The sequence below is a fragment of the Hemitrygon akajei genome, chromosome 1, assembly GCF_048418815.1.
Source record: "Hemitrygon akajei chromosome 1, sHemAka1.3, whole genome shotgun sequence".
Lineage (NCBI taxonomy): Eukaryota > Metazoa > Chordata > Chondrichthyes > Myliobatiformes > Dasyatidae > Hemitrygon > Hemitrygon akajei.
The window spans coordinates 211,539,483-211,562,711 of record NC_133124.1 but is presented as its reverse complement, the minus strand read 5'-3'; the positions used below and the strand labels follow the sequence as shown (position 1 = coordinate 211,562,711).

General features: G+C 45.0%; 1 protein-coding gene across 1 annotated transcript in view; it reads right to left on the bottom strand.

Moving 5' to 3' along the window:
• The window catches only part of LOC140735126 (AP-3 complex subunit mu-2), a 48,905-nt gene extending 32,137 nt beyond the window's left edge, over positions 1-16,768 (bottom strand). Inside the window, exon 1 of the mRNA XM_073059922.1 lies at positions 16,429-16,768. Within this exon, the coding sequence (XP_072916023.1) occupies positions 16,429-16,701 (273 nt within the window). The 5' untranslated portion in view covers positions 16,702-16,768. The remainder of the gene's footprint in view (positions 1-16,428) is intronic.
• Between the last annotated feature and the right edge of the window lie 6,461 nt (positions 16,769-23,229).

Sequence of the window (23,229 nt, the reverse complement as noted above, 5' to 3'; positions counted from 1 at the left end):
AGGGGTTAGTGGGTTAATTGGTCACATGGGTGTGATTGGGTGTCCTGGGCTCATTGGGCCGGGAGGGCCTGTTACCGTGCTGTATCTTTAAATAAAATAAATTTTAAAAATGAAAAGTGTGCGCATGCAAATGGAAGAAAATTCATCGAGGGGAAGACAAAAATAGTTTAAAAGCACGTGTCCGAGCAGCAGAGAAACCACCTTTACAAAAGGGTTACTTCATAAAGGTAATCTAGTTTCCAAATGAAATCAATCAGCCCAGAGCAAAGGTCAGCGCCACAGAAAATTAATTCCGCTAGTTCCTCATGCCTCTTTACCTCGAGCTCGTGGGATCCTGTTACAGGACACAAAGCCCTTGGCATTAATATTGAAAGAGCAAGGATCAGATTGCTTTTCAGAGCCCTGCCTCAGCTTGTGTAATTTAAAGGTGACACAAGAGACGGAACATGCTGGCTGGGATTGCCGCCCACTAGGGGTGAGGGGAGCGGAGTTGGTTGAAGTACAGAGTGGATGTCAGGGGAAAGCTCCTGGTTAGGAAGGATGTTAAGGCTTTGGAGAGGGCGCTCAAGAGGTTTACCAGGATGCCGCCTGGTTTAGAGGGCGTGTGCTATCATGAGAGGCTGGACAAACTTGGGTTGTTTTCTCTGGAGTGCCGGAGGCCGAGTGGAGATCTGATAGATGCTTATAAGATTATCAGAGACACAGACAGAGGAGACAGAGCGTATCTGTTACCCAGGGTAGAATTGTCTAATACCAGAGGGCATGCTTTGTAGGTAAGAGGGGGTAGGTTCAAGGGGGATGCGAGGAGTAAGATTTTTTACTCAGAATGGTGGATGCCTGGAATGCACTGCCTGATACGGTGGTAGAGGCAAATACATTAGAGGCTTTTAAGGCAAGTTTGGATAGGCACATGAATATGAGGAAGATGGAGGGATGAGGACATTTTGTAGGTAGGTGGGATTAGTTTTTGATTTACTTTTTAGCTGATTCAGCACAACATTGAGGGTCAAATGGCATGTTCTTGTGCTGTATATTGTTTTATGAGAGTTTAAAAAATTTTTTCACTAAGAGTGATGGCAGGCATGGTGGTAGAGGCAAATACATTAAAGACATTTAAGAAACTCTTAGATAGGCACGTGGATGATAGAAAAAAAACAGAGAACTTTGTGGGAGGGAAGGGTTAGATTGATCTTAGAGTAGGTTAATAGGTTGGCACAACATTGTGGGCCGAAGGGCCTGTACTCTGCTGTAATGCTCCATGTTATATTAAGATGATGCTAACTGGTGATGATAAAGGTCAAGAGAAGGTCAATGGTCCGAAGGGTGCCCATCTTTCTTCTGTATTCACTAACTGGATGTTGGTGTTCCAGATCACACCAACATTTATTGCCCCTCTTATATTTACCCTTCTCCCTCCCATATTTACCCTTAAAAGTGATGGCCTGGTTTGAACTAGGACAGAGAGTATTGTAGAGGCAACGGAGCAACAGTGGGTCTTAGAACACAGCCCAATGAATCCGTATTGACATTATTCTCCGGCCACACGAGTGAATCTGCAGATGCTGGAAATAAATAAAAACACCCCTGATGAAGGGTTTCGGCCCAAAACGTCGTCACTACCTCCTCCCATAGATGCTGTCTGGCCTGCTGAGTTCTGCCAGCATTTTGTGTTTTTATGACCTTATTCTCCACCTAGTTCGTCCAGTATCCCTGCAGGCACATCCCCTCTGTTCCTAACACAAAGCCAGAGTTAAACACAGAAAAACTTAGCCTGGAAAGGAATCAAAAGGAACGATAAGAGAAGGGGAAATGCAGAGAACACCACTGACTCAGGAAAAGTATCAACCGAATAACTAAATCAGTACTTGAGGAATTCTGAGATTACTTCAAGATTTCAGCAGGGATAAGCTTGCTAGCATCACGTGAAGCAAACATATCAATTACAGCTTTTCTACAATGTGGGTCAGGAGTCACATAGAGACTGAAGCAGCTATATCACAGGAAATTTCATTCCTGAACATGCTAAAGTCAAAATATATTTATTGCCAATAATGCTACCATATACAACTTAAGGCACATTTGTTCGTCAATGGTACTGCGAGGTGGTCTGTGCTGTTCCATCGTGTGTGACGGATCACAGAAGGACTAATGTTCGAGTGGTTGCTCTCCTCGATGCTGTCCGGGGATGTCACTGGAATTCTGTGCTTTATGGATTGGACTGTCAGCTGTAGTTCATACTCCACTCTTTCAGTTCCAAGTCTTTTTTTTTTTGCACTCTGTGTTTTTGCCCATTCTTTCTCATTGCTGACTGACAGGTTGGGGGTTTGGGATCTGCTGTCCCTGTTGCCGTTTTCCACGCCGAGTGATCAGTTAGTCTTTTTTTGTGTGAGGGAGGGCGTTGGGGTTTGATGTTCTTCCCGCTGCTTTCTGTGTTGAACAACTTGCTAGCTTTCTCGTGCAAGGGAGGGGGTTGGAGGTTTGCAAGATTTGGATGTAGGGGTGGGGTGATATTGAAGTCTTTCTTTTATATGCCTTCTGTGGTTTTCTTCGTTTCGTGGCAGTCTGAAGAAGATGAATCTGTGTTGTCTGCTGCATACACACCTGGATAATAAATGAACCTTTGAGGTAGGGAATGTGTATTGGATGAATATTTCAGACTCTGGATTGTTAACTACAACTTTCTGGTCACATGTCACAGGAATAATGCTGTTGCACTGGACACAAGGTGGTGGTGGCATCCGTCGGTCTCGAGAGACCATGGATCTGCGCCTGGAGTTTCCAGGGCGCAGGCCAGGGCAGGGTTGTATGGGAGACCGGCAGTTGCCCAAGCTGCAGGCCTTCCCCTCTCCACGCCACCGATGTTGTCCAAGGGATGGGCACTAGGACCCAAGCAGCTTGGCACCGGTGATGTCGCAGAGCAATGTGTTGTTAAGTGCCTTGCTCAAGGACACAAACATGCTGCCTCAGCTGAGGCTCGAACCAGTGACCTTCAGGTTACTAGTCTGATGCTTTGCCCGCTAGGCCATGCGCCAACACAGGGTACAGTAGGATTTTACAAGAGAGTTGCAGGAATGGGAAAAAAACATCTCCAAGGAAAGGCTAGAAAGGCAGGATTGTTTTTGGCAGTAGAAGGAGCAAGGGGGTAATTTAACTGGAGTAGAGTATTATGTGGGGTCCAATCTAATGGAAGGGACACATTTCCCCACTGTAGATGGGGACAAAAAGCAAGGACCAATAATTTTTAAGGACAGAGCAGAGGTGAGTAAATCTGCTTTCCACCCAGAGGGTTGGGAACTGACTGCCCGAGGAATGGAAGAGGTATGTGGAATTGAGTGTAGTCATGTTTGCTGTGGTGAAGAGAACATCATTTGTGTGGGGGGGGGGGGGGGGGAGAAGAGAGACAGATCGGATAGTGTGGGCTTTTTTTCGTGAGGTGGAGGCGAGGCTCGGGAGACCTGAGAAAGTTATGTAAAATTTTGGGAAGCATAGGCAAGAGAAGACAGAATATCCCACATTAGGGGTCACAAGTACAAGAGGGAGCAGGATTACAGAGATGACAGTCAGAGGAAACTGAGACCCTCATCATACTTAAAGAATATATGGACCCCAGGATGAAGATGGGTTTGGCTGGGGGGCTCTTTATTAATTGGTACTCATTCCATTGTCAAAGCAGCTTTGATACATCTTTTTTTTTGTGATTTCAGTCAAATGACAAGCCAGTGTACATATTAAATAGTAAAGACCCCACCAGATTTCTCACTTGACATTTTGAGTCATGTCACCTCTGTAAATTCTCAATTCTTGGAGCAATTGGTGAGCTAAGCCAGTTTCTAATCTTGGGACTAAGATCTAATGATGCCCTCTCCCTAACTGGTAAAGACGGCCCACTGATCATAATCCTGCACACAGCCACACGAGAACAAACTCTAAACCGACAAAACGATCACTTACCCCCCTAAACCAGCTGTCTTCGCCAGCCACCACTTACTCTCAGCTGAGCAGAGGGCTACTCGGAGACACCAGTACCATTTGTATAAGTGGCACTGGAGATGGGCATCATTCCAGGTCTCTACCCACCACACACTTGCCATCAATCTCTAACAAGAATTCCCCGCTCTCAACTACTCCAGCAGTTCTTTGACCTGTCTCCTCAAAGCCAGACTCTCCAGAGAAGCTCATGCCAAGACTGTTAGGATTGTGGGCCAACACAGTTAAGCTTCAACTGTTTTATGAGCAGCCTTGAATCAAAGTCAGATTTAATATCAACTGCCTATGTCGTGAAATTTGTTAACTTTGTGGCAGCAGTATAATGCAATACACAATAAACATACAGAAAAAAAATGAAGAGATTTAGATACATTTTAAACCAAGGGTTCCCAACCCTTTTTTATATGACGGACCAATACCATTATGCAAGGGGTCCGTGGACCCCCAGATTGGAAATCCCTGCTTTATACTTAGATTCTGCTTGCTTGTACTCACTGCAGGGAAGGGGTGAGTGAACGGACACAGTGACTCAATCAGAATTATACTGGAACCATTTTCAAACTAAGGATAGGAGATCCCAGTGACTATCCAAAAGCAGTTTTGTACAAAGCGCCAGTTATTCTCTACACCTCAACTCAGACCCCCTCGGTTAAAGGTAGGCGCTGACGAATCTCAGCAAATTTTGGCTGGTGGCCGATGAAACAAGAAAAACAACTAAACACTTCGTTAATCACTCTTTGTTCTGGTAAGCCAGCATCATAACTTCCCTCTGGACTTGGGAGGCAACTTGACTTGGCAGAGCCGAGGCGAGGAAGTGGGCCTGTCACCGAGAGCAAGGAAGACCCGAAGTTCGACCGATTTAAAGTGCTGAGCCAAATCGGAAAAGCTGGGAACAGGCTGACTTGAGGCAGCAGGAACCAGGCCCCAGAGCGCATTAAAGCCACTGAACCCGAGGTTTGGATGACTTAAACGCCGGGCCAGTTTGAAAATGTCAGGGTATCGGGGCCGGAGGCAAAAGACAGCCCAGTTCAGTTCACTGCTTGGCTCTGTGCTGAGCTAAGAGTGTATGGACAGGACTCTCTGGACTCGAGTTCAGAATGTTACTTGCTTGTGTTCACTGTTTGTATGATTTGTTATTTCCTCCCTCTGCACATTGTGCGTTCAATGGACTTTTTGAAATTTTTTGGGGGGTTCTTTATTCCATGACTAGGAATCTCAAGGCTGTATAATATTTTGATTATTAATGTACTTTGAACTTTGGCATAAAAGGAGGCTGGGAACCCCTGCTGTACATCAAGATGCAGTGAGTTTTTGAATACAGAAAAATGCCTTTCATTTGCACGCCCCTCACTTTAGTGGGGCGTTGTGCAGCGTAACAGAAAAGTAGACAAAATAAGTGGCAGTGTGCGCTAATGCAGTCTTCTCACTTCAGCTGGAAGTGCTTAAAGATGACATCACATGACAAGTTGTGATTCCAAAAACTGGCACATGAGGGATCAGCTGGGGAGGCCAACAATGGCTTTTTATATCAGCAGCGATGGGAGAACTCAATGCCAGCATTGCCTGCAAACCACAAACTATATCATGTACTTCACATTAATTACTGATCTCAAGACTCCTATTTTCAGCCCTATGGTTCAAAAGCCACACTGTCTTTGACTAAACAAGAGCACTGTTTCTCGTCCTCATCGTTTGTCTTTCCGTAGAGATTATGGTATCCCAGGACAGATTTCCCTTTCCTCTCCTACCACACACTGTACAAACACCAATTCCTGGCATTCGGTCTTGCCAGCTGGCTTCGAGGAACATTCACAGATGCCGCGTGTAGTCCCATTCTGGAAGTCTTCCAGCACCTTCAACACACAGAGACAGATCACAAAAACATCAGCAGCAGCTTGTACGTCCCTAATCTGATGTTCCAAAACATGTGATAAGCCCTGACAGGCCGATTTAGAACTACCTGTCACTCTGGGTCATTTCGTAACTGCATTGTTTTAAGTGCTTAGGCGATAATCCAATTCAGAGATCTGGAAGCCAAAATGGGACAGACAGAGGAAGGAACAAACAGTGAAAATCAGCATTAAACTCTGGAGGTTTTGATGCTTCAGTAATAGAAACATACAGTGCAAAACAGACCATTTGTCCCACTTCATCCATGCTATCCCACTATCCTTCTATACTAATCTCATTTACTCTTGGACTGAAGTCTGCTTTTCTGAATCCAAAGTAAACACATATCCTTCAGTCACTGTACAGTGGTGCTAGAAAGTTAGTGAACCCTTTAAAATTTTCTTTATTTCTGTATAAATATGAACTAAAGTGTGACCAGATCTTCATGCAAGTCCCAAAACTAAAGAGAACCCAATTAAATAAACAACACAAAAACATTATACTTGTTCATTTATCTATTGAGAAAAGAAAATCCAATATTACATGTATTTGTTGGAAAAAGAATGCAAACCTCTCAGATTGCCAGTTCATTTAAAAGGCAGATTAGAGTCAGGTGTTTCAATCAAAGGGGTGACAATCAGGCATGAGTGTGGGAAACCCTGCCCTATTTAAAGAACATAAACCTGGGTCTTCACCACACAGGTTTTTGGAAGTGTGCCATGCCTCGATCAAAGGAGATTTCTGGGGACCTCAGAAAAAAAGCTGTTGATGCTCTCACCAGGCTGGAAATGGATGCAAAACTATTCTAAAGAGTTTGGTCTTCACCAGTCCTCAGTCAGGCAGATGGTGTACAAATGGAGGTAATTCAACACAGTTGTTGCTCTCCCCAGGAGTAAACAAAAATCACTCCAAGAACAAGACAATGTAATATTCCAGAAGGTCACTAAGAACCCCAGGGTAACATCTAAGGAGCTACTGGCCTCTCTGGCATTGGCTAATGTCAGTGTTCATGTGTCTACCATCAGGCAGACACTGAACAACAATGGTGTGCATGGCAGGATTGCGAGGAGAATGTCCCTACTCTCCAAGAAGAACTTTGCTGCCCTTCTAAAATTTGCTCAAGACCTCGTGGGTAAGCCAGAAGGCTATTGGAAGAATGTTCTGTGGATGGATGAGTCCAAAATAGAATTACCTGGCTTAAATGAGAAGCGCTGTTTGGCGAAAAGTAAACGCTGCATTCCAGCACAAGAACCTCATTCCATCTGTGAAACATGGTGGTAGTATCATGGCTTGGGTCTGCTTTGCTGCCTCAGGACCAGAACGACTTGCCATCATTGATGGAACTATGAATTTGGAATTGTGCCACCAAGTTCTACAATGTAAGGGTATCTGCCCGTGAACTGAAGCTTAAGAGAAAGTGGAGCAAGACAACGGACCCTAAACACACAAGTCAGTCGACCAAAGAATGGTTAAAGCAGAAGAAATTTCACGTTTTGGAATGCCCGAGTTAATCCTGTAGAAATGTTGTGGAAGGACCTGAAGCAAGCAGTTCATGCAAGGAAACCCACCAACATCCCAGTGCTGAAGCAGTTTGGTAAGGAGGAATGGCCTAATATTCCTCTAAGCTGATGTGCAAGACTGATCAACAATGACCAGGAATGTTTGGTTGAAGTTGTTACTGTACAAGGCAGTCACACCAGTTACTGAAAGCAAAGGTTCACATACTTTTTCCAACAAATACATGTAATATTGGATTATTTTTCTCAATAAATAAATGAATAAGTATAATGGTTTTGTGTTATTATTTAATAGGGTGCTCTTTATCTAGTTTTAGGTCATATTTATGCAGAAATAGAGAAAATTCTAAAGGATTCACAAACTTTCTAGCAACACTGTAACTGCTCCAATGGATGCAGAAGTTGGGGGGGGGGGGGGAGAATATAACTTGTCTGATGGTCATATTTACATAGAAAACACAGAAAACCTAAAGCACAATACAGGCCCTTCGGCCCACAAAGTTGTGCCGAACATGTCCTTATCTGAAAAATTACTAGGCTTACCTATAGCCCTCTATTTTTCTAAGCTCCATGTAATTATCCAAAAATCTCTTAAAAGACCCTTTCATATTCGCCTCCACCACTGTTGCCGGCAGCCCATTCCACGCACTCACCACTCTGAGTAAAAAACTTACCCCTGATATCTCCTTAAACCTGCACCTTAAACCTGTGTCCTCTTGTGGCAACCATTTCAGCCCTGGGAAAAAGCCTCTGACTATTCACGCGATCAATGAATCTCATCATCTTATACACCTCTATCAGGTCACCTCTCATCCTTCATTGCTCCAAGGAGAAAAGGCCGAGATCACTCAACCTATTCTCATAAAGCATGCTCCCCAATCCAGGCAACATCCTTGTAAATCTCCTCTGCACCATTTCTATGGCTTCCACATCCTTCCTGTAGTGAGGCGACCAGAATTGAGCACAGTACTCCAAGTGGGGTCTGACCAGGGTCATATATAGCTGCAACATTATCTCTCGGCTCCTAAATTCAATTCTATGATTGATGAAGGCCAATACACCATATGCCTTCTTAACCACAGAGTCAACCTGCGCAGCAGCTTTGAGTGTTCTATGGACTCGGACCCCAAGATCCCTCTGATCCTCCACACTGCCAAGAGTCTTACCATTAATACCATATTCTGCCATCATATTTGACCTACCAAAATGAACCACCTCACACTTATCTGGGTTGAACTCCATCTGCCACTTCTCGGCCAAGTTTTGCATCCTATCTATGTCCCGCTGTAACCTCTAACAGCCCTCCACACTATCCACAACACCTCCAACCTTTGTGTCATCAGCAAACTTACTAACCCATCCCTCCACTTCCTCATCCAGGTCACTTATAAACATCACAAAGAGTAAGGGTCCCGGAACAGATCCCTGAGGCATTCCACTGATCACCAACCTCCAGGCAGAATATGACCCATCTACAACCACTCTTTGCCTTCTGTGGGCAAGTCAGTTCTGGATCCACAAAGCAATGTCCCCTTGGATCTCACGCCTCCTTACTTTCTCAATAAGCCTTGCATGGGGTACCTTATCAAATGCCTTGCTGAAATCCATGTACACTACATCTACTGCTCTTCCTTCAATGTGTTTAGTCACATCCTTAAAAAATTCAATCAGGCTCATAAGGCAGGACCTGCCCTTGACAAAGCCATGCTGACTATTCCTAATCATATTTTACCTCTCCAAATGTTCATAAATCCTGCCTCTCAGGACCTTCCCCATCAAGTTACCAACCACTGAGATAAGACTCACTGGTCTATAATTTCCTGAACTATCTCTACTCCCTTTCTTGAATAAAGGAACAATATCGGCAACCCTCCAATCCTCCGGAATCTCTCCCGTCCCCATTGATGATGCAAAGATCATTGCCAGAGGCTCAGCAATCTCCTCCCTCGCCTCTCACAGTAGCCTGGGGTACATCGCATCTGGTCCTGGCCACTTATCCAACTTGATGCTTTCCAAAAGCTCCAGCACATCCTCTTTCTTATTATCTACATGTTCAAGCTTTTGAGTCTGCTGCAAGTCATCACTACAATCACCAAGGTCCTTTTCCATAGTGAATACTGAAGTAAAGTATTCATTCAGTACCTCTGCTGTTTCCTCCGGTTCCATACACACTTTCCCACTGTCACACTTGATAGGTCCTATTCTTTCACCTCTTATCCTCTTGCTCTTCACATACTTGTAGTATGCCTTGGGGTTTTCCCTAATCCTGCTCGCCAAGGCCTTCTCTTGGCCCCTTCTGGTTCTCCTAATTTCCTTCTTAAGCTCCTTCCTAGTAGCCTTATAATCTTCTAGATCTCTAACATTACCTAGCTCTCTGAACCTTTTGTAAGCTTCTCTTTTCTTCTTGACTAGATTTAATCACAGCCTTGATACACCATGGTTCCTGTACCCTACCATAACTTCCCTGTCTCATTGGAACATACCTATACAGAACTCCACACAAATATCCTCTGAACATTTGCCACATTTCTTCCACACTTTTCCCTGAGAACATCTGTTTCCAATTTAGGCTTCTAATTTCCTGCCTGATAGCCTCATGATTCCCCTTACTCCAATAATCGTTTGATTGTTCATTGGAACAAGAAATTAAAGAGAAAAGAAACCAGCATGAAAGGAGTTCTTCAGAACATAAAAATATACAGATGCAGTTAATGGGTTTAAATTTCTACTGAGATATTAAAACCGGCAATGCAGCACCAAGCGCTGGATAATGTGATAATCAGACAAAGGGTGGTGCAGTTGCACCATAAGATGTAGGAGTGGGTTTAGGCCATTTGGCCCATCGAGTCTGCTCCGCCATTTCATTATGGCTGATCCATTTCCCTCTCAGCCCCAGTCTGTTGCCTTTTCCACGTATCCCTTCATGCCCTGACTAATTAAGAATCTATCCTAAATATAGATCTGCCCTAAATATACCCAATGATTTGGACTCCACAGCCGCCTGGTACAATGAATTCCACAGCTTCACCGCTCTGGCTAAAGAAATTCCTCCTCATCCCCATTCTAAATGGATGTCCCTCTATTCAGAGGCTGCATCCTCTAGTCTTAGGGCTCTCCTACCACAGGAAGCATCCTCTCCGCACCCACTCTATCGAGGCCTTGCAACATTCAATACATTGCAATGAGATTTCACCCCCTCCCCCACCATTCTTCTGAATTCTAGTGCATACAGGCCCAGAGTCATGAGACAGACATACTTTATTGATCCCGAGGGAAATAGGGTTTCGTTACAGTTGCACCAACCAAGAATAGTGTACAAATATAGCAATATAAAACCATAAATAATTAAATAATAAGTAAATTATACCGTGGAAATAAGTTCAGGACCAGCCTATTGGCTCAGGGTATCTGACACACCGAGGGAGCCGTTGTAAATGTTCCTCATATGGTAAGCCTTACAATCCTGGAATTATTTTCGTGAACCCTCTCTATTGTCAGCACATCCTTTCTTAGACAAGGGGCCCAAAACTGCTCACAATGCTTCAAGTGAGGGCTCACCAGTGCCTTATAAAGTCTCAAGTTGTGTCGTGCACAAGCTTGTTGTGGGTTGTAATGGGACATTGACAGGATACAAAGTTGGGTTGAGGATATGGCAGATCAACCTGGAAAAGTGTGAAGGTCGCATTTGAAGGCAGAATGAGGGCTAAAGGCAGGATTTGTAGGAACAGAGGGATCTTAGGGGGTCCATATCCCCAGATCCCTCAAAGTTGATAAATTTGTTAAGAAGCCATCATCAGTCAGGGGATTGAGTTCAAGAGCAACGAGGTAATATTGAGCTCTACAAAACCCTGGTTAGACCACCCTTGGAGTTTTGTGTTCAGTTCCGATTGCCTCATTATTGGAAGGATGTGGAAGCTTTAGAGAAGGCACAGAGGAGATTTACCAGGATGCTGCCTAAATTAGAGAGCATGTCTTCTGAAGAAAGAGTGATTGAACTAGGGTTTTTCTCTTTGGAGCAGAGGATGATAAGAGACTTGATAGAGGGGTACAAGATGATAAGAGGCACAGATAAGCAGATAACCAGAGATTCTTTTTCCCCCTCAGGGCCAAAATGGTTAAAACGAGGGGGCATAATTTGAAGATGATTGGGGGAAAGTATTGGGAGGGGAATGTCAGAGGCAAGTTTATTTGACACAGAGTGGTGGGTGTGTGGTATGGTGGCAGAGATAGATACATTATAGGCATTTCAGAAACTCTTAGATGGACACATGGATAGAAAAAAGTAGGGCTATATAGGATGGAAGAGCTAGATTGAACCTAGAGGTTAAAAGGTCGACATCACGGCTGGGGTCTCCTGTCTCCAAAGACACCACATACTATACCATCATGTTCAACGACAATATCTATCCCACTGTTTTAAGTCTCTCCAATAGACCCCCCCCCAACACTCTAAACCAGGGGTTCCCAATTGTTTTAATGCTATGGACCACTACCATTAATCGAGAAGTCCGTGGACCCCAGGGTGGGTATAGCTGCTCTAAAAGATCTCGCAATCTATTTAATCAATTTATTTGTCTACACGCACCACACTTTTTCAGTAATTGTAATATTACATTCTGAACTTTTTCCCCTTTCATACCACCTTAGCACACCTACGCAAGGAAATATCTATCCAATGGAATGAAAACACAAGCTTTTCACAGTATTGCAATAATAGTAACAATGATAATCCAGTTACCAATTAGCCTTGATTAATCTCAAACCACAGCCATGTGACTGTTGGCTGCCTACTGTTCTGATTTGGGACACCAAGGCTTTAAATTTAAGGATATCAGAGATGGCAGTGCCCCTCGGAGAAAGACTCTGCTCTTTTACCCCTTGCTCTCTCCACCAGCACCTCATTTATTTAGTTTCAGAAATACCAATAAACTGCAGACGATGGAAACCTGAAACAAAAACAGTAACTGTAGCAAGCACTCAGCAGTTCAAGCAGCAGCTGAGGGGAGAGAATCAGATATATCATTTCAGGTCAGTGACCTTTTGCCAGAAACTTTAACTTGTTTAGGATCTCTAGTCTTCCGCGCTACAGTTCTGATCAAAAGAATTGACTTCATTACAAAGCTGGTTTCTCAGGCAGTAGCAATATTTTCTGTATACCTTGCTCACCTTTAGAGTTCAGACAAAAACCAGGAGTAGATTAATTTATATTTAAAACTGTGAAGAATAGTTTGATAAATTGCTTCCCACGTGATGGGTCTTAACAGAAGCATACTCATGAGCTTCTCTCGTTTCCTCCACACGTCCACAGGATCACACAGATGTATTGTCTTAGTTCCACTTTTCCTGAACTAACCCCATATCGACAGTTGCCAGTTATGAACTAGTTCCCTTTTTACAGAAAAAAAGGACTTCCACAAGTCAATTTTGTCCACGAGTTGGAAAATACACAAAAAACCCCCACTTGATACAGTAATCATACCACCACAGTGTGGTAATGAGTGGCAGAAAAAGTACACATGACTGAGAACAAAGAATAATTATTACAAGGACACATACACACACGCAAAACTAGTTGTGCTGTTTGTAGGAACAACACAAATACATAGTCCAAATTTTTGTATTTAGTAATATTATGGGAGTTCACAGCTCAGGTATCTGTATGCATTGATTCTCGTAAAATTAGATTCAGGTTTAATATCACCGGCACACATCGTGAAGTTTGTTAGCTTTGCGGCAGCAGTACAATGCAATACACGATAATAGAGAGAAAATCAAAACTGTGAATTACAGTAATATATATTATTAAAATTAAATAGCAGTGCAAAACCCCCCCCCCCCCAAAAAAAATAGGTACTGCTCATGGGTTCAACGTCCATTCAGATATCAGACGGCAGAGGGAAAGAAGCAGTTTCTGAATCGCTGACAGTGTGCCTTCAGGCTTCTGTACCTCCTCCCTGACGGTAGCAATGAGAAGAGGGCATGTCCTGGGTGGTGGCGGTCCTTAATGATGGATGACACCTTGTATTAAATTCAAAATTTATTATCAATATCCATCTTGACCAAAGTCAACAACTGAACTTCCACTGTCCATTCGTTGGATGCAGAAATCGCTCTTCATTTCCGTCCTGTCCTCAATCAGTGATCCCTTATTCTGAGCTTATAAACCCCTGATTTAGTGATACAGCATGGTGTAGGCCCTCAAGCCCATAACCCTAGTCTAATCTCGCAACAATTTACAGTGACCAATTAACCTAGCCGGTACCTCTTTGGACTTTGAAACTGGAACACCCAGGGAAAACCCACGCATTCCACGGGAGGACGTACAGAGACTCCTTACAGAGTGGCACCGGAACTGAACTCCTCCCATGCTCCAAAGGTGTAGGGAGAGTGAACTGTGGGCATGCTATGCTGTGACCAGAAAGGTGGCAACTCTTGCAGGCTGCCCAAAACAGTCCTCACTGATTTGATTTTGACACAAACGATGTACGTGTAAAAAAACAAACCATAAAGCTATTCTTTTATAACCTTTATCTTTCAGCACCTCCAGTTCCACAATTCATGAGGGGAGACAACCTTCAATTCATTTTCCAGCAATCATTTGCAAAAAGGAATCAATTACAGATGCCTCTAAGTAAAAATCCTGGGGGAGGGGTGTTCTGCAAAAAAACTGTCACAGCAAATTCTGGCTGCTGCTGAACTATGAGAACCCAAGCCAGGACTGAATGTCAGCCCATTTCTGGATACACCAGTTCACTTCACAGCACCTTTGAAGGGCAGCGTGGGTCATTTCGGAGCCCACCAGCACAGAATTGTAGCAATCTTTTACTTGATAAATTGGTTTATTATTGCCACATGTACCAAGGTACAGTGAAAATAAACCTTTGTTTTGCTTGCTGTCCATACAGATCATTTCATCGCAGTGCACTGAGGGACAACAATGACAGAATGCAGAGTAAGTGTGATAGTTACAGAGGAGACAAAGTGCAAGTTCCTAACGAGGTAAATTGTGAAGTTACGTCCATCTTAGGGATCATTCAACACTGGGCAAGATTCTGCTTCCCGATTTCTTTTAGTTCGATCTTACAGATTCTTGGGCTGTTGATCATGAAAGTCAACATGAAATTTCCCTATCATGTGCCATTTTTTAAAACAGCTATATTTGTCATTTCAATTGATACTTCATGTCAGAGTACAAGGGGTGATTGATAAGTTTGTGGCCTAAGGTAGAAGGAGTCAATTTTAGAAAACCTAGCACATTTTTTTCCCCAACATAGTCCCCTCCTACATTTACACACTTAGTCCAGCGGTCATGGAGCATACGGATCTTGGACCTCCAGAAAGTGTCCACAGCAGCGGTGATTGAGAAGTTTGTGGCCTAAGGTAGAAGGAGATGAGTTATACAGCTCTCGTTACATGCACATGCAGTTCAATTCTATGAGTGATTATGCAAAAAGTTTGAAGTTAATAACTCATCTCCTTCTATCTCGCACTATTCTCTGTAAGTCCAAGAGACTGCTGTGCCTGTCCAAAAATCCCAGGAGATCAACAGATTCTGAAAAACCCCCATCTGGCACCAACAATCACTCCACGGTCAGAGTCACTTTGATCACATTTCTTTCCCATTTAATGTTTGCTCTGAACACCAACTGAACCTCTTGACCACGTCTATATGCTTTTACACACAGGTCCTCAATCATGTGGGGTCCCATGATTGGCTGATTAGGTCTATGCATTAATGAACAGGCGTACCCATGTACCTAATAAAGTGGCCACTGAATGACAATAAACCGGATTCTGATTCTCCCTGTGACAGTGTGGGTTAGCTCCCTCCCACATCCCAAAGGTGAACAGGTTGGCAGATTAAATGGCCGCTGCAACTTGCCCGTAGTGTGCAGTGGGAACGTGGTGAGAATATCCGTAAGTGGGGATAGTAGCAATGGCTTGTTCGGAGTTGCAAGGAAAAAGATGACAGCAACCTGGAGCTGCGGCTGTAGACTCACTCACTCTCAAGTGAATGTAGAATCCTATCAATACTACACTTGCCTGCATCAGCCTCCACTCTTCTGGGAAAGTCCTTGAAGTGCTTGCGTGCGAATGTGCACCTGCATGGGTGTGTGGGGTTAAATATTCAAAATAAATTTATCATCAAATAGCTTATATGTCACCATATACAACCCTGAGGTTCATTTTCTGGAAGCTTCCACAGTAGAGCAAAGAATTACAATAGAATCAAAGATTACAGGGAGAAGCCATGATGGAATGGCAGAGCAGAGTTAATTGAACAGGCTGAAAGGCCTGATTCTGCTGCTATGTCTCTCAGTGAAACACATAAGGTCTGACAACCAACCAATGCGCAAAAGACAAACACTGCAAATACAAAATAAGCATATAATAAAAAATAAATCTGAGACTCTGCGGGTGTAGAGTCCTCAAAAGACAGTCGTAGGTTGTGCAATCAGTTCAGTGTTGAAGTGAGTGAAGTTATCCACACTGGTACAGGAGTCTGATGGCTGTAGGGTAATAACTGTTCCTGAACCTGGCAATGTGGGGCCCAAGGCTCCTGTACCCCCTTCCCAATGGTTACAGGGAGAAAGGGCGCTCGGCCTGGATGGTGGGGGATTGGCAAAGGACCAGAAAAATCCAGATCTTTACAAGCTAAGCAATGTTCAGACCATTCGCGGCAAGACCCTTTCCCGGGGGAGTGTGCGACCAATCTGAGGGGGAGGGGGCAGGTCCCTCTTGGTCGAGGCAGACTCCCAATGGGGCAGATCCCTCACGGTGAGACCCTTTCCGGGGGGGGGGGGGGCGGGGGCTGCGTTGGGAGTAGATCCCTCCCTCGCGATTGAGACAGATTGCCAATGGGGCAGATCCCTCACGGTGAGACCCTTTCGCGGGAGAGGGGCCAGATCTTTCACAGTGAGGGCCTTTCCCAGGAGAGGGGGGGGGTCAGATCATTCATAGTGAGACCCCACTCCGGGGGAGGGGGGCAGATTCAAGGTCAAGGCCGATCCCCGGAGGGCAAGGCAGCACCGACCTGAAGCGTGTCCACCACCCGGTGCAGGAACTCGATGACGAAGAGCGGCGGCACTTCACTCTGGATGACGGCCACGAAGAAGATGCGGTCCCGGTACACGCTGATGAGGAAGTGGTGCGGGGTGGGGATGACGGGCGGCACATTCTCCGCCTCGCTCGCCTTCTCCTGCGCCTCGAAGAAGTAGTCGCAGACCGAGCGGCTCACCGCGCTCTTCCAGTGCTTCTCCAGGAAGATGTCGCCCGCCGCGTTGATCAGGAACAGGCTGTGGATCATGGCTCGTCCTCGGCCCCAGCTCCGCTCCGCTCCGGAACCTCCAGCAGCGGCCTCCCTCCGCCTATTGGCTCAATCCGCCGGCGGCGCCCCGCCCCTTTCACCCCCTATTGGAGGACCGCCTTCAGCTCCCGCCTCCTTCCCCCGCGCTGATTGGCCCCGAGTCTGTGTATCCATTCGGTGTAGCGGATCCGGGCGTCGCCTCTGTCGGAGTTTGAAGTTTATTGTCATTGAAACAGCTGGACTGGGTAGAAATACCACGAGAGTTAGTTTTTATGCCTCAGCAATACGCGGCGAGCATAAATCAACACTAATATAACTTAGTCACATCTACAGAACAAGATAAACGTAAGGTCAAAGTTGCTGGGGGAGCGCCAGGGGGGCTACCCAGCCCAGGGTGCGGTGCCCGCGGCTCTCAGTCACACCCTATACATCGCAAACGTGACCTGCAGTTTTCCGGCGCTTCGTCATGGCAAGGGAACGTGGACACAGCCCTCTTCACACGAGACATTGCTTCAAGAAGGTGGCATCTTATCGGTGATAATCAGGTTCATTATCACTGACACGTGAAATGTCAAGTCAAGTCACTTTTATTGTCATTTCGACCATAACTGCTGGTACAGTACACAGTAAAAATGAGACAACGATCTTCAGGACCATGGTGTTACTTGACACAGTACAACATCTAGACTGAACTACTTAAAACAAAACACGGAGAGAAAAAAAATGAGTTATTTTGCGGCAGCAATGCAGAGCAGTACATAACAAATTACTTTTAAGTTACAATAAGAAACATTTTTAAAAGATGGGTAGTGCAAAAAGAGAGCAAATTAGTGGGGTAGTGTTTATGGTTTCAGAAAACTGATGTCGGAGGGTAAGTACTATTGAGTGTGGGTCTTTAGACTTCTGTACCTCCTCTGTAATGAGGAGAGGGCATGTCCTTCGTGACGGATGCCGCCTTCTTGCGACACTGCCTTTTGAAAATGTACTCAGAAGGGGAAGCTCATGCCCAAGATGGAGCTGGCTAAATCTACAACCACCTGCAGCTTTTTTTCCCCGATTCTGTGCATTGACGCCTCAGTGACAGACAGTGATGCAAGCTCACAGCGTGGGTTCTCCTTGGTACATCTGTAGGAATTTGCAAGTCTTTGGTGACCTGCATTAGCAACAGAACACTATGGATCACTACTTGTAGTGTTTTGCAAACACGAGGAAATAGATAGATAGATAGATACTTTATTCATCCCCATGGGGAAATTCAACTTTTTTCCAATGTCCCATACACTTGTTGTAGCATAACTAATTACATACAATACTTAACTCAGTAAAAAAATATGATATGCATCTAAATCACTATCTCAAAAAGCATTAATAATAGCTTTTAAAAAGTTCTTAAGTCCTGGCGGTAGAATTGTAAAGCCTAATGGCATTGGGGAGTATTGACCTCTTCATCCTGTCTGAGGAGCATTGCATTGATAGTAACCTGTCGCTGAAACTGCTTCTTTGTCTCTGGATGGTGCTATGTAGAGGATGTTCAGAGTTATCCATAATTGACCGTAGCCTACTCAGCGCCCTTCGCTCAGCTACCGATGTTAAACTCTCCAGTACTTTGCCCACAACAGAGCCCGCCTTCCTTACCAGCTTATTAAGACGTGAGGCGTCCCTCTTCTTAATGCTTCCTCCCCAACATGCCACCACAAAGAAGAGGGCGCTCTCCACAACTGACCTATAGAATATCTTCAGCATCTCACTACAGACATTGAATGACGCCAACCTTCTAAGGAAGTACAGTCGACTCTGTGCCTTCCTGCACAAGGCATCTGTGTTGGCAGTCCAGTCTAGCTGTCCAGTCAATCGGCAGATGCTGGAAATTCAAACCGCAACACACACTAAATGCTGGTGGAACACAGCAGGCTAGGCAGCGTCTATAGGGAGAAGCGCTGTCGACGTTTCGGATCGGCCTGAAATCTTCTCCCTATAGATGCTGCCTAGCCTGCTGTGTTCTACCAGCATTTAGTGTGTGTTGTAGTGTTTTGACTGCCTCGTTTTTCTGTGCACACTAACACGTTAATTTCTGCTACCTTGCATAGTGTATCTATAATCTGTATTCTGTATGTTCTCCAAGCATTCGGTAGTGTGCAAAATTCTTAGGCACATTAAGGTGACTTAAGACTTTTGCACAGTGCTGTAGTAATTTTATGTATTGAACTGTACTACAGCTGTAAAATAAAATCATGCTAAATGTGAGTGCTGATAGACCTGATTGGGATTTGCATGTCACCAAAGACTTGCAAATTTCTACCGATGTACCAGGGAGAACGTTATGGGTTCTTGCATCACTGTCTGTTGTTGAGGCATCTCTCTTGTGAACTGAGAGGGGAATCATTGTTGGGGAAAAGGTGCAGGGAGAGGGGTGGGGGTGGGAAGTACCAGAGAGACATTCTGTAATGGTCAATAATACCTGAGTATCATGAGCAGGTTTGGGCCTCTTCGAAAGGTTGTGCTGAAACTGGAGAGGGTCCAAAGGAGGTTCACGAGAATGATTCTAGGATTGAATGGCTTGTCATATGAAGAGCGTTTGATGGCTCTGGGCCTGTACTCACTAGAATTCAGAAGAATGAGAGGTGACCTCATTGAAACCTGTCGAATGGTGAAAGACCTTGATAGAGTGGTTGTGTCCTATGGAGGGGGAGTCTAAGACCAGAGGACACAGCCTCAGAATAGAGGGGCATCCTTTTAGAATGGAGGAGGAGGGATTTCTTTAGCCAGAGAGTGGTGAATCTGTGGAATTCTTTACCATAGGCAGCTGTGGAGGCCAATTCCTAATGTACAGTATATTTAAGGCAGAGGGTTGATAGATTCTTGTTTGGTCAGAGAGTGAAGGGATACGGGAGAAGGCAGGAAATTGGAGCTGAGACGAAAATTGGATCAGCCATGATGAAATGGCAGGGGGAGACTTGATGGGCCAAATGGCCTAATTCTGCTCCTATATCTTATGATCTTAAAGCAATTGTTTGGAATCAAATGACCATGCCTGGAGTCTCGTGGCTGTGTGTACCTGCACGCGCGCCACCCTCACCCGCCCCTGGCACTCCTCTACCACCTGTCCCACACACCTCCCGCGGAGCATCACCCTCGCCATTTCCAATACCCTTTGTTTCTGCCAGACTTACAAACTTGCCCTTCACTCCACGGTGACAAATGCAGTACTGTGCAAGAGCCTTTGTCACCCTCATTGTAGATGTGCCAAGACTTATGCAAGTTCTGTACATGACTGTCATGTTGCTGCAAGCAAATTGCTTCTGGTATGTCACCGTACGGTCCTTGTGCACAGGGCAATAAACTCAACTTGTGTGCTCTTCCTCAAACAGTAGTGGAAGCAGAATCTTATTATTTTTAAAGACAAAATTAGATAGATGTATCAATCAAGGGTTATTGTAAGGAAAAGTTTATGGGGCAAAGAGAATGCAACAGGATCGGCTCTGTATAGACCTGAGGCATAGGTCGGGCATGACATCCAAAAACTTTGAAAACTTCTCAAGCTGCCCAGTGAAAGTATCCGAACTGGCGTGGTCTGAACAGAAAAGGCTACGGATAGTGGCGGATACAGCCCGGCCCATCACCGGTTTCCTCCCACATTTCAAACGGGCACAGGATGCTAAGTTTAATTTGCCACGGTAAATTGCCCCAGTTGTGTGATCGCGGGGTAGAATCTGGGGGTGGGGTGGAATTACTGTCGGAATAGAATGGCTGGGTGGGTGGGCATAGTCTTAATGGGCATAATGGCCTTCCTCTCTGTCAAAAGGAAATGGGAATATACATTCAGAGCCACTTAATTAGGTACCTCCGACACCTTATAAAATGACCACTGAGTGTGCGTTCGTAGCCCATCCACTTCAAGGTTCAATGCATTGTGTGTTCAGAGATGCTCTTCTGCACTCCGCTGCTGTAACGTGTGGTTATTAGAGTTACTGTCGCCTTCCCGTCAGCTCGAACCAGTCTGGCCATTCTCCTCTGAGCTCTCTCATTATCAAGGCAAACACGAGGAAATCTGCAGATGCTGGAAATTCAAGCAACACACACAAGATGCTGGTGGAACGCAGCAGGCCAGGCAGCATCTATAGGGAGAAGCGCTGTCGACGTTTCGGGCCGAGACCCTTCGTCAGGACGGGTCTCTTACTATCAAGGTGCTTTTGCTCACAGAACTGCTGCTCACGTGACTACTTTTGTCTTTCGCACCATTCTCTGTAGACTCTAGAGAGGGAGTTCCCCACCCGGGGTCCACATACCCCTTGGTTAATGGTAGGGGTCCCTAGCATAAAAAAGGTTGGGAACCCCGGCTCTAGAAACTGTTAAGTGTGAAAATCCCAGGAGATCAACAGATTCTGAAATAGTCAAACCAGCCGGCACCAACGATCAGTCAAAGTCACTTAGATCACATTTCTTCCCCCTATACTGATGTTTGATCTGAACAACCACTGAACCTCTTGACCATGTCTGCATGCTTTTATGCATTGAGTGACTGCCACGTGATTGGCTGATTAGATATTTTATTTGATTTAATGAGCTGATGGACAGGTGTACCTAATAAAGTGGCCACTGAGCATATAAAACAAAAGATAATCAGCATTTTCAGGTTTGCAAAATGGAAATATGAGCAACTCACTCAGTCATCTTTAGTGTTAACTCCTCTGAAGCTGAAACAGATAGGACCCAAGGGGTGCTTGAGGAGCGAGTGTTCGGCCTTGTGTGAAATTCTACAACTAGGGATCTCTGTTCAAAACATTGGGTTGCTGTTTTATGACTGAAATCAGTCTTTTTCTCGTGAGCCTTGGAGGCATTGAAGGTGTCTGCAGAATCCTGTGCATTAAAGTACCCAGCACACAAAATGGCGGAGGAACTCAGCAGGTCAGGCAGCGTCTGTGGAGAGGAGTAGAGAGTCGGTTGTTTCAGGCCGAGACCCTTCATCAGGACTGGAAAGGAAGGGAGAAGAAGCCAGTTTAAGAGGGTGAGGGGAGGGGAACGAGTACAAGCTAGAAGATGACAGGTGAAGCCAGGTGAGAGGGAAGGTGGGTGGGTGGGGGAGAGCGGAATGCAGTGAGAAGCTGAGAGATGACAGAATCAGAATCAGGTTTATTATCACTGGCATGTGTCATGACATTTCTTAGCTGAGCAGCAGCTGTTTAAAGCAATACATAATAAAGAGGGAAAATAAATAAATAGCAGAAGGTAAAGGGCTTAAGAAGAAAGAATCTGATTGGAGAGAGAGTAGATCACGGGAGACAGGGAGGGAGGAGGGGCACCAGAGGGAGGTGAGGAGAAGGGACGGGGTAAGATGGAGACAGAGTTAATGCAATTCCCTTATGGTTTACCTGCCTAAATGTTGTTTAAGCTTAGTATTTGTACACATCTCTACCGTTCCCTCTGGCAGCTTGCTGCATCTACCCACCCCCTTCTGTGTGGAAGAAGTTGCCCCTCAGACCCCCAAAGTCAACTGTCTATTTCTCCCCATAGATGCTGCCTGACCCATTGAGTTCCTCCAGCATTTTGTGTGTTTTTCTACGCCTAACAACTCTCATTTCTCTCTGCTTTAGGTTCCCTTTGTTTCTCGTTTTGCACACGTCAGGACACTCCTTTGGGTATTCATTTGTTCCTTTGGTCAGGCACTGCGTACAGTAAATAATTTTCTCCTCAGCTCCACCTTCCCTCTTGTTCTCTCTGGCTCCGCCTAAAGTACAAAGTAAATTCATTACCCGAGTATGTACACGTCACCATATGCTACCCTGAGATTCATTTTCTTGTGGGCATTCACTGTAGGTACGAAACAAATTTGAACCAAAGACAAACAGTATGCAAAAGAACGCAAACCATGCAAATACACAAAAATCAAACAATAATGACAATTAAGTAAGTTACAAGTAATACTGAGAGTATGAATTGTAGACTCCTTGGTAGTGAGTCCATAGGTGAAAATAGTCAACTAATAATCAGAGGCATCTGGAGGACTCTGGCGCCCCCTTGTGATCAGAGAGAAGCATGACACCCCACCATCAGATCTCTGAATGCTCCACAAAACCATGAACTCACAATTCTGCTCTCTTTTTATTTGAGTTACTGTCAGCTTGAACTAATCTGGCCAGACTCCTCCGACCTCTCTCATTAACAACATTTTTTTGATTCGTGCCTGGCTCCCACTACTGTAGGGAGGAGTGTGAGCGCCATCCCTTTTCAGTAGATGCCAATCCTGGAAGCACAAGGCAATACAGTCTTAAGATCCTTCTGTGTCACCACTCCCAGTATGCAGATCAATGGAAAGGAGGAATTGCTTTTGATAAGGGATTACACTACTGTCGTATACACCCAGTGGCCACTTTATTACGTATCTCCTGTACCTAATAAAGTGGCCGCTGAGTGTATGTTTGTGGTCCATCCATGTCAAGGTTTGACAAGTTCAGACTTCAGAGATGCTCTTACACACTCCACTGTTGTAGCACACGGTTCTTTGTGTTACTGTTGCCTTCCCGTCAGCTT